Below are 12,586 nucleotides of genomic sequence, written 5' to 3'. Positions count from 1 at the left end.
GAGAGTGTGAGTGGTTTATTAGATACACGTCTCGGACTGGAAGTGAACCTTGTGAGCAGCTGCTGACTGCTGACTGCTGATGACCTACAGGGCCGATATAGGAGCTAATAGAGTGTTTATTTCTTCTTCACATGCCACCTGTCAGAGCCAATCATCAGAGAGAAGCGTCTGAACTAAAGGACTTTCTGTCTTTTGGCACTAATGTTCAAAAGCAGACATTAATGCTCCAGCATGATTCTTTTTAAAGGGACAATGGCGCGTCTCTCTCATGTCCACAGAGCGCCCCGGTCGCCTGTTTTCAGCACTAACTAACTATGGAAGCGGGTCAGGGTCATCTGGTGAGAAGTGCGTACTTCTTTACGGTGCTAGTTCACACAGCAGCCCTCAGATACAAAGCAGACAGTTAGCCTGTCTCTGTACTGTTTGATACAACAACTGAGAGGAAGAGGAAGAGGATGGAGACGGAGGAAGATAATAATGTCCATGCAGCAACCTCCTGAGTTGAAAGATTATGTCTGTGATGTCACTGTGTGTGTCTGTGATGTCACTGTGTGTGTCACTGTGTGTGTCTGTGATGTCACTGTGTGTGTCTGTGATGTCACTCACCCTGTTAAAGCGTTTGGCCTGGAAGAGGTGTCCGTTGACTCGGTACAGTTTCCTCCATCTTCTGGCCCCGCGGCGGTAGATCGATTCTACGAGAGAGAGGAGACGGTTGTAGAGTGAGATCATGATGGAGGAGGAGGAGGAGGAGGAGGAGGAGGTGTGTTTGGAGTAAAGGGGGAGAGAGATGGAGGAGATAGAGTGGGATGATCGTCCTCGATGTGAAGAGTGAGTTCAAGTGAGGAGGAGACGACCATCAAGTTACTGTGACTAACACGCATGCTCGCTCACAAACACATTAACACACACACCTCCCTGTCCACTCCCTTTTCTCCTCCCTCCCTCCTCCCTCCCTTCCTAAGACCTCGCTCTCTCCTCTTGTTTTGTTCCTGGTGATGAATAGATTATCAGAGCTTCAAAACTCTTTGATTCAGATGAAGGTGAATCTTTTTATAAACCGTCATGGCGTCGACTACTTTTACTCCGCAGGGCGTCAACATGCAGCGAGCTCAAACTGGAAGGTTTTCTGAACACCTCAACTGGGACAGCTGAGGAGAGACAGGAAGTGATCACATGCAGCAAAGGGCAGAGGTCGGATTCTAACCCACTGCCGCTGCGACGATGAATACAGCAGCCTTTGTACATGGGGCGCACAACATAACCGCTAGGCCATCCGGCGGAGACAGATCTGGTTTAAATAAAGTTTAATTAATGAAAAAAGGCGGTCAGAAACTGTTTAATCAGCATATCTTCTCTTCCTCCAGTCCTCTCCGAGTGTACGGATTAGATTTCAATTTCAGCGTCTCAAACGATAACTCAGCGAATAATAAGAGATCGCCACGGGGGGAATTATCACAGACATACAGAGAGCTGTTATATTTCTATCAGCTGTGACGGAGGCGGAGCCAAAATAAGAAAATAAACTGATGTGATGTGACAAAGGAACTCGACATTAAGATCTTGGGACATGTCGTCGTTCATACGTCGTTCTGACCGACTGAACCTGCAGCTTTACAAATCAATAAATCATCACCCTCTTCACGTGTTTTGCTTCTTCTCGCCACACAGGAACCACCTGAGCGTGAAGTGACCCGGTTGGCTGAAACACATCAGGCGTGTGTCCCCGTCTCCCCCGTCCTCCCACTGCCTCCCCCGGTCTGTGCTGGTCTCCAGTCTGGTTCTCTACTCCGCTGATGGGTGCGGCTGAGATTTCCTCTCTTTCTGCCTCTGTTGCCATGGTAGCCACAGCCCACCATATAGCAGCTATTATTAGTTATCTGTGGATGTGAGGGCGACTTTGTCTGCAGATTTACAACAAATCACCTCTGGACTTCCTCTGAGAAAACGTTTCAACTAGAGCTGTGTGTTTAGATCTCTGCACCCTGCTCAGGCTCAGAGTCTGTTCTCCCTTCTCTAGATCTATCCTTGATGGTGATGTGAATATGTGTCACATTTTTGGCAAGAAGAGCCCGTTCAGTTCCAGCCAGTATTTAAGTCGTGCTCGTCTCTGAGAAGGATTTAAACACGACGGCTAACATGTAGAACATGGCGCAGTGAGAGAGGATTAAAACCCTGCAGTAACGCTCTCTAACGGGGACATAGATGTAAAGTCCACAGATATACACGCAGCCTGTGTGTGTCGTCTCTCTCTCTCTGTGAGTCAGGACAGAGGTCAGAGGTCAGAAGGAGTGAAACCGAGCAGGACGGAGACACAACGTGCTCTTCCTGGTTTCTGTCTGTAAACTCGCTGTGATCCTGTTAACCTGAGAATCACCGCTCTGTGTTTCCTAAATCACCCCGCGGTGTCCTCCCCTGTGCCTGAATCAGGGAGGGAGAGCGAGAGAGAGAGAGAGAGAGAGAGAGAGAGGGGGAGAGAGAGAGAGAGAGAGAGAGAGGGAGAGAGAGAGGGGGAGAGAGAGAGAGAGAGAGAGACAGAGAGAGAGGGGGAGAGAGAGAGAGGAGAGAAGCTACACATCTTGATACAGAGCGTGTGATTTAATAATTAATTGTAACAGATGTTTTTACAGAAAGGTAAATTGCAGCACTTAGCGGGACGTCTTTAATCAGAGAGCTGATGAATGAGAGCGTTTGTTTGTCTGCACACTGCAGGCGTCAGTCTCTCGGTTTCAAATGAGGAAAATCACAACAGTAACCATAAAAGAGCGAGTTATAAATGAAACGTTTTATTGTACTTTTGGACGGCACGATGATTTGTTTCAGCACAGCTGGAAGAAACAACGTCACAGCAGAGACAAACCTGAGAATGCCGTCAGCCATGGAGTCTTTAGATAGTTCAGGATAAACCAATAAAGGGAATCAATCAAACAGCATCAAACACAACACAATTTATCTCTGAATGAAGGCTATAAGATGACGATACTGTTTCTCATGGCAATAAAAAGAGTGATTTATTCTTTCTTAGGGATGTCAAACAATCGCTTTTTTAATCATTTTGCAATAAACATTATTAAGCTTTTAATATAAATTTTTCCAATTTCTTTGGCCCCGTGTCCATCTGGCGCTGTTTTTTACGGGCAGAGAAACTCCGGGAGTTTGCAGAAGCGTTTGTGCACTGAAAATAAAACAGTCTGTTGACAACGGCCACTGTATGAGCGACACTGCTTCTTTACTTTTTTCTGTAAAATCGTTTATTTCCCGATCAGACACGGAGCGAGGAGGATGTGGGTACAAGACACGAGCTGTAGGCAGCAAAACTACGGGGAATATCAAACATTTGGATGCTGGTGACCAAAAAAAGTAAGGAGGACAAGAAGTTAAGCACAGAAACAGGAAGTGGTTAGGGATCCCAAAGTGAGGTCAAACAGCTCAAAGGAATGGTAACAAAAGGTCAATGTGTGATGTCATAAGGTCAATGTGTGATGTCATAAGGTGGATATTACTTTGGGACTCGTCAGCTGAGCTGTCTAAGAGTTTGTAAAAGTGAAATGAGACATTCAAAGATGCAGCAGTGTCCTTCTTTTACATCACTGAGATTACAGAGAGTCACTGAGGACGCTTCATATTTACCACAGAAAACTTCAGCTACAGATAAAGACAAACCGAGTCTTAAATCAAATCAACAGCAGAGCGTCTCGACTCGAGGCCTTGGGCGCACCAGGAGCGGCTCTTTAAAACGTGGCGTGTTGGATTCATTGTTGCTGCGGGGAAGTGACAGAGGTAAAGAGAGCTGCAGGTGAGCAGGGGATGTTGGAGGAACACAGAAAACACACACAACACATCGTCTTCACGCTGACCCTGAGATCGCTAAATTTAACCCACAGCGTCAGATTTATGAGATTCATTCATCCTCTTCTGCTTCTTCTATAACGATCAGATGTTTAATCCCCAAACAGACGATGACAGCCTGTTGAACCGCTCTGCTTCCAGCTGTTGTTGCTGCTGAATGCTTCTAATTAAAAATCTACTCCCGCACCAAGGCGAGGTCAGTCTTTCAGAACTGAAGAAGAAGAAACACACACACCTCTATGAGACCTTCACAGACTGACCTATCACAACTCTCCTCTCTGGAGAGGCAGCGTCGCATTGCCCCATTTCTCCTGCCAGAGCGAGAGTCAGACGGACAGACACAGAGAGAGAGAGAGAGAGAGAGAGAGAGAGAGAGAGAGAGAGAGAGAGAGAGAGGGAGAGAGAGAGAGAGAGAGAGAGAGAGGAGAGAGAGAGGGAGACAGAGAGGGAGAGACAGAGAGGGAGAGAGAGAGAGAGAGAGGGAGACAGAGAGCGAGAGGGAGAGAGAGAGAGAGAGATGGAGAGAGAGAGAGAGGGAGAGAGAGAGGGAGAGAGAGAGAGAGAGAGAGAGAGAGGGAGACAGAGAGAGAGAGCGGGAGAGGGAGAGAGAGGAGAGACCAAGAGAGAGAGAGAGAGAGAGAGACACACAGAGAAAGAGAGAGAGAGGGAGACAGAGAGGAAGAGAGAAAGAGAGAGAGAGGGAAGAGAGAGAGGGAGACAGAGAGGGAGACAGAAAGAGAGAGAGAGAGAGAGTAAAGGAGAAGAGTCAAACACTTCCTCTGAATAAAAACACACAAAGTAAGTACTACACCTCCGGATGCAAACGCCAGCGCGCATAGTCCTGCCATCCTGAGCGAGGAAGGTCTGAAGAAGAGGAGCGGGCCCGCGGCGCTGACGCTGCAGGCGAACAGGGTGGTGCTCGGAAAACTCTCCTCGACAGGACATTTACGAGGGCTGGACTCACTTCCAGACATTGTTCCTCTCACTCGCAGGAAAGTAGCAGCGTGCAAGTTACCAACAACAACACTGCCCCTCCCTCAAATCTCAAATACCCCTCTGAGAGGAGCGAAAAATACCCAACACAGGCCTGGGGGGGGGGAGTAATCTGAGCTGGATGGTTCAGGTCCTGAGGAGTCAGCAGGGTTTGTCAGAGATCAGGATTACTGGCACAGACGCTAAGCTTCGCACCGCTGCAGCTTTACCCTTTTACATGTTACATTCATGCTTCATATTTAAATGACAGTCAGAGAGCCCTCTTCTTTGGGGCTCTGTTTTCAGCTGCACAGTTATTAGGACCGTGCATCTTCACTGGTACCAGTCCAGGGTGTAACACCGCCTCTAACCCAATCACAGCTAGGATCGGCTCCAGCCTCCTTCAGCTTCCTCCAAACAGAGACTTTTATCTACTGTATGTTGTACGCTTACTGCTGATGAGAACTCCATTCAACCACACTTCAGAAAATACAGAATATCCCTAATCCCATTTTTTATCCCTCTCAAAATTAAAACAAATATTAAAGGGGACATATTATGAAGAATGCACTTCTACAGTGTTGTTGAACATTTATCTGGGTAACCTGAGTGTCTACTGACCCACAACATGTGAAATAAACCCATCCAGTCCTTTGTGGTCTGCATAAGTCTTACAACACAGAGAAAAATGCTCCGTTTCAAATGTGCTCTCCTTGTGATGTCACAATGGGATTCTGGTAAAAAAAATCCCCTCCCCTCCCCTGGTATCTCCACCCATGGACTACACCCCCAGCCTAGAACAAAACTTTAATGCAGTTCCGCCATTTTTATTCTCTCTACAGAGGAGTGATGTCTACTGGGAAAACTCAGGGGGGGTCATTGCATTTAAAGAGACACACACACCAAAATGGAGCGTTCTGAGAGAGCTGGTTTATACAGGGTCACAAACCTCCTCTGGTGCTTGATTCATGTTTTATTTTGACCAAAGCACAGCACAGATGTTTCATTTAGACCACAGGGGACTGTTTGAAAAGCTGGAAGAGGGGGATAATATGTCCTCTTTAAACGTTATGTGAACTTTAACTCTACAAAGTTTCAAACGTTGAGGGCGCTCATGTTCTTTGAGTCTTTAGCGTCTCTGTCGTCACCGGCCATTACCCCTCAGCCTGTTTTTAAAGATATTTAAACTTTTTCATCGTCTGTAAACTTGTTCTGACTCTGTGTTCCTGCTGCTCACTGTTCAGGTCCGTTTAGAGAATCAGGGTTCTTACAGGCCGACGCTGTAAAGAAGCAGAGAGGGATGAATGAGACGCCTCGAGGCTCGCTGTCTGTGATCGGAGTGATCTTCGGTGCCATGACAAAGTTTTAATTAAAGATTTATTTTAATCATCCTGCACCAGATAAAGAGGGAGATGATTGATGTTACACAGTGCATGAAATCATAAAGGATGTCGGGATCAGAGCGGTTTGATCCGGATTTAAGAGTCCCTGGATCCTAATGAGGACTGTTGGGGTTTCCTGGATGTGCTCACGTAGGAGGGGGACCCAGATGAATGCTGGATTCTGTGTGACGGACTCACAATGACAGTGTGTGGGAGCCTCCTGCACACACACACACACACACACACACACACACACACACACACACACACACACACACACACACACACACACACACACACACACACACACACACACACACACACACACACACGGTGAGTCAGACGCTGTAGGTGACGCCATGGCAACATCCATCAGCTCATAACCCCCGCAGACCCCGAGAGAAAAGCAACTCCTCTCCCGCATGTCAGTCCACATTCCTTCTCTCGCTACAAAATAAAAACCTCAAAGCGCCCGTGTCCACAAACGGCGCTTGTTTTCTAAACAAACCAATGTGTTTTCAGCGATCACCGGGCTGAGCCCTCAACCGCCCTCAGCGTCAGATGCTGCGCTCGTCAATGTCACTTCTCCCTCACCAATTAAAAAGGTGGAAGCTATTACAGATTAGAGCCTGACTGATTGATTGGCCAGCCAATTACTGCATTTGAGGGATGAACATGTGGAAGATAAATGTGTGTATGTATACCTATTTATCTCGACAGATTTCATAGAGAAAGAAAGATATCGAACGATATATTGGTATGGGACCCAAAAATCGTATATCGGTCGGGCCCTAACACACACATCAAGTAGGTGCAGGGCCGTGCAAAAACAGCAGACTGAGGAAGAAGATATGTCCGCACACTTTCTCAAATGCCACAAAAAGTTTTAATCCAATCAAAAATCGAATCACTAACCAATCAAAATCAAGAAGAGGCGGGGCTTTCTGATATCAGCTTTGTCAACAACAATGGCGGAGGAGATGCTAGTCTGACTCGTCTTTTGGAGGGAACAGTTTCCAGGTGTAGAGCTGCTGCTGAAGTCAGGACACGACTCCCCTAAACAGACTGAGCTTAAACACACCTAACAGACATTACAGAAAGAAGCAGGCGAGAACTTTCGTAACCTAGCAACAATTAGCGGTGTTGAGTAGCGCTCTGAAACAGATGCTGTGTGCGCTACCTGCCTGTGGACGCAGCGCAGGCCCATGTTAGAGTCAATGACTGATGACGTCCTGATGACCCTTTGTGTTAGTTAAAAAGCACAGCGCTGTCAGAGCAACACAGAGAAGTAAACTGTTTCCATTTCACACACACACATATACACACACACACACACACACACACACACACACACACACACACACACACACACACACACACACACACACACACACATTAAAAGCTGTGCATTGATTTGGAAAAGTCAGTCTCAACAGTTTGGTTATGTAATTGGCTCCACGATCGATGAACTTTTATTTTCCTCTCATATAAATGAAACTCACTCAAACATTCAAATAGAAAAACAAGTCTTAAAGGTCACATGTCCTCCTCCTCTTTAGTGTAAAAAAGTCTCAGAGCTCCTCAAAACATGTGTGTGAAGTTTCTTGTTCTAAATCCACTCTGATCCTGTATTTGATCATGCCTATAAACCTCTCTATTTCAGCCCTGCTCAGAACAGGCTGTTTCTGTGTCTGTACCTTAAATATGTAAATGAGCTGTGTCTGACCACGCCCCCTCTCTGGAAGGGCTCGGGGTGTCTCGGGCTTTCTCGCTCTATGTTCTATTGTTTACGGTGAGAAGGCAGACTCAGAGGGCAGAACAAACACCTAGCTGTGGGAGTGTCACCCACCTGGGGGAGGGGCTACTGCCCTTTGTGATGTCATGAAGGGAAAATCTCCAAACGGCCTGTTTGAGCACACATTTTCTGAAAAGTGGAGCAGGCAAAAGACTGAGTGGATGGACTTTTCTCAACATTGGGGGGTTTGTAGACAGACTAGAGACACATATTAGTGTTAGAGAAACATGGAGAAGTGTGTTTTGAACAATATGTGACCTTTAAACAATCTGTGCAACTTCCTAAACAGAGTAAAATTCCTGCTTTGTTCGAGGTCATAATTTGGACTCCTACATGATATTCAGACACTCCCTCCGTGGAGGAAAATCAAACAGAGGCTTTAACTGAGTCACAAAGATCAAGATCATGATACAGCAGCTCCGATAACAGCGAAAGAAACTGTCCCTGATGACAGTCTGCAGACTCACACACTCCCAGCACAAAAGAAACAGCAGATTTCTACTTTAGATGCAGCGCCGGGAGGATAAAAGTCACACGCACTGTAATTTAAATCTGACCGACCTTGTGCAAAAAAATGTGTTCACGCATTTAAAGCACAGCACTGACTCAGAGGAGCAGTTTCCTCCTCTTTGCACGATCAGAATTCAAAAGAGAAAGTCACCCAGTTTTCCTCCGGTGATGTCATCGCTGGCAAAAAAGAGCAAACAGCTAACCTCAGCTAAACTCCCATGAGGCTTTGTGCTGATCCTGACACAACGGAGTATCAGACACACACTCATCGTCCTACCTTTGACTCGCAGGTAGAACAGCAGCGTGAGCAGCATCCCTCCTGCTGACTGTTAGCTTCCTTAGGATCTCATGGTTCTCTCCTGCATCTCCTCTGCTGCTCCTTTCCTCATCTTGCCTCCTCCTCCTGCCGCTGCTGCCTCACTCGTCTCTCTCTCTCTCTTTCTCCGTTACTCTCTTCTCTCCTCCCTCCTCATTTGCCGCTAATCCCCCGCAGGCTGCTTCTCTTCATCCCCCCGTCACACACACTCCTCGAGGAGCGATCATCAGACGGAGTGTTTTCACAGATTCTGTCTGCGTCTCCTCAGCATCAAATCCTCCTCTCTGCGCTCTGATCGCACCACATGACCAGTGCTGCAGTTACACATTTCGTCCACTAGATGGCTCTGAATCCCACAGCAGCATCCTCCGCACACAACAGACTTTAACCTAAATTTAAACCTGTGGACTATTTTTAGCATGTGTGCGTATTGGAGCACATCCTGGATGGCAGCTTCACTTTCACACCGAGCTGACTCTGGATGCTTTTATAGACCCGACTCTCTCTACATGGGAATACTGAGAGCTCCATCACCTACATACTGTCCTATATGAGCCAGAGGAATTTATCTACTCTGAATAAACTGAGGATCTGATGTACACTGTATGGGCACGAGCACAGTGTCACATGTCAGCCCACATGAAAGAGCTTCTCTGCATTTTTTTTAGTGCAAGAAAAAGTACTTCCACCCACTAAACTGGTTGTTTTAAGTTGATTGCAGCTGATCCAGTCTCCAGATTTGTGAAGCGACAGGAGCCGTTTAGAATTACGTCATAAAGCGGTCCACTTCCTTGTTGGAGCACGGTTGCGTTCACAGGGACCGTACTCGAGTACACATGAATTGAGCCCGAGACCACCACTTGAAGCGGACTCGGGCGCGGTACCTGAGTGGTGCGTTTGTGTTCACACAGATCAAATGAACCGGACTCTGGGGTCAAGCATACTCAGATCCGGGCCCAGGTTCCTAGTGTGAAACCACCGTCATTGATCGACGTTCAGAATCAGGGAAAGGCTTTCTTTACGCTTTCAGACACATTTTCATTAAACACTGATTGATAATGAGCTCAAGCATGGGAGCAAACATTGAGTTCATAGGTTAGAGAGACCTGCCATCAAGACAGTCGACTGATTTAAAGTCAGCCTGCAACATGTGAGGTCTCTATGACGCAGTTTGTCCACCAGAGAGCAGCAACAAGTTGAACTTTAAAAAGGCCTGTTTGCTGTTTAAAACACACCTCTAACCGTCAGGTATCCTGTGCAGAAGACAGGAGATGTGATGCAGGAAAGATTTCATAAACGCTCTGATTTAAATCTGTACTGGACACTAAAGTCCAGTTTCACTCAGGCTACATTTTTATTAAAAAAGCACAAAACAGGACCCAGAAAAACTCAGATGAGGTCTTGATTAAACCCTGAAAATGTCCCCATAAAACCTGTGATTATTCTGTGGCTCGCTCAGCTCTCTCTCTCTCTCTCTCTCTCTCTCTCTCTCTCTCTCTCTCTCTCTCAGACTTGGACACGCTCTCGTCTCTTGTTGCCCGGCGGTGTTGCAACAGCGAGGAGGTTGTGCAAACATTTTCTGCATTCCTTCACAGTGAGGGTGGAAGGTTATTCTGCAGGCCGGACCCACAGCTTTATCTCACAAACCTTCAAGACATTTTTTACTTTATCAGCTCTGCCAGGAGCCGCTGTCGTCCGCTGCCGATCGTTCAGAGAGGAAAACACGGGAGCTGAGAGCGGAGCGACACAAACCAGCTGACTGTTAAAGAGTCGAGATCTCACATCCACTGAGTCATTACAGGAAGTCACACTTTCAGAACGTTTGAAATGTTAAGACGATTGTTTTCAGACTGTAGAAACTTTAATGTCACCAGCAGAGTCAGAAAGGTTAAAGGTCACATTCATCTGACTCTAAACCAGTTTCCCTGATATCGAGAATAAACCAGGTTGATATCATATGAACTTCTTCAGGAGCATAAACCATCGCTTCACTCTCAGATAGCTCGTGTTCAGTCTACCTGTGATGGTTATGACATCATGGTTAATAATTAAATTCAATATGGAGAAAATTAACAGGATTTTTCCTTCTGGAGCCACACTATGAGCTCTACATGACAGCCTGCTCCATTTTTCTATCATCCAAAATGAAAGTTTGCTGAAAACAAAGACGGCAGACATCATGATATCTAAAAACTTGAACTTGACATTGACATCTGGTTCAGGTTAACTTCAGCTCCAACAGTTAGTTTCTGACTTGTTTCACAAACATAAATGTTAACGCGCTGAATGAGCTCTGAGAAGATGCTCCACCTGCTCGATGACAAACAGAGATACATAGACCTTATAGTAAACACTGCATCACAGTGTCTTTAAGTAGAACGATAACAGGAGTAATAACCACCAATGTGAGACGAGACCAGCCTCTCACTGAGTAGACCGACTGTATGAACATTATGAATCACATCACACCTTCACACATTATCAAATGTTGACTTTGTGACTTCATCTGAAACAAAAATGCTTTCAGTCACAACGCACACAACACTGCACACGGTATGTTCGCGATTCAGCGTCTTTATCTCTCCGACTTTCTAACCTTGACGATTGTTGTGCTGTCAGGCTGAAGCTTGCAGAGCTTTGTGCAAAATGCTTTCACTTCAGAATATTAAAAAAAAAAACTGCCAAAACAGCAAGGTGAGCTGCTCCAGCGTGGTGTGTTCAGAGCAGAGGGATGCAGACTAAAAGACAGGAGGACAAGGAGAAATCAAAGTGTGAAAAGAGTGAAGGAGGCTGACACATGAGGGGGGGGGGGGGGTGTAAGAAAGAGGGGGATTAGATAATGGGGAAAAGCCGGGGGGAGGCCTCTGAATTGAGGCCAGCAGCTCAGCCTCAGACGGTTAGCAGCGCTCGATTTAGCCGCTCAGCAGAGCCGTCGCTCTCTCTGCAGCTAGCTTCAGCCACACCATTGTTGTTGTTCTTGTTTGTGCCAGCTGAAGTGGCTGCACGCCGGGAGCTTTATGCAAGGGGCCGGCCTTTTGTGGATTAGCTTCTGAACAGATGTGCTCCAGGCTAACGCTATTCACCGCACAGGTTCAGTGGTAGGACAAGCGGAGCACTTCTGAACAACAGAAAGAGGTCAGCAGCAGAGGAAGAGGAGAGACGCTCTGAAGACACTCTGAGGTACGCTGGAGGAGTTTACACATTTGTTAAGGAGGATACAGTTTAATAAAGTCCTGACACAGGAAATCTGAAGAGCACACGTGTGTTCTGCATGTGTTCACACATGACGCTCAACATGAACACTTCAGGAGGTTTTCAGGAGTCTTGTGCAGGTGTGAAAGCAGCTACAAGAAGGTCAAAACTTGAGTATCACAATTAGTCTCTGAAACTTGGTTGACCAACAAGACAGACAGCGTGCAGGAGTCACCATTTGCTGAACTCATTCCTCTGCTACACACTAGTCTCATGACACAGATGGTGTTTTTCAAAATTTTCACTTCTTTACAATCTGGTGGATCATTAAAATCAGATATTTTTTTCACTCCTGCAGATAATCAGGGTGCTGACAGGGGGCCCAAAACAGATTCCTCCGCTCATCGAAGAGGTCTAAATCAGCATAAAAGTCCTAAAAAAAAGAACCTTTGAAAGCGTTGGTTCATCTCTGTAAGAGTTAGACCGTTAACTTGCTCAGAGATAATCTTTTGTTTGCTCATGCTAAAGCTAACAGGCCTGAAGTCAGCGTGGAAGTCAGTGTATCCCGGCTTG

General features: G+C 46.4%; 1 protein-coding gene across 4 annotated transcripts in view; it reads right to left on the bottom strand.

The window, feature by feature from the left end:
• The window catches only part of prkcz (protein kinase C, zeta), an 82,269-nt gene that overhangs the window by 37,501 nt on the left and 32,182 nt on the right, over positions 1–12,586 (bottom strand). For 2 of the 4 annotated variants that reach the window (XM_020630356.2, XM_065960840.1), the window contains one exon: positions 607–692. In XM_020630356.2, coding sequence (XP_020486012.1) covers positions 607–692 — 86 coding nt within the window. Of the gene's footprint in view, positions 1–606; positions 693–4,657; positions 4,905–8,782; positions 9,587–12,586 lie in introns of those variants that run through there. The other 2 variants (XM_020630357.3, XM_065960839.1) reach the window with 2 other exon arrangements.

Source organism: Labrus bergylta, chromosome 12 (assembly GCF_963930695.1).
Source record: "Labrus bergylta chromosome 12, fLabBer1.1, whole genome shotgun sequence".
NCBI lineage: Eukaryota > Metazoa > Chordata > Actinopteri > Labriformes > Labridae > Labrus > Labrus bergylta.
This window is presented reverse-complemented; position numbering and strand designations above follow the sequence as displayed.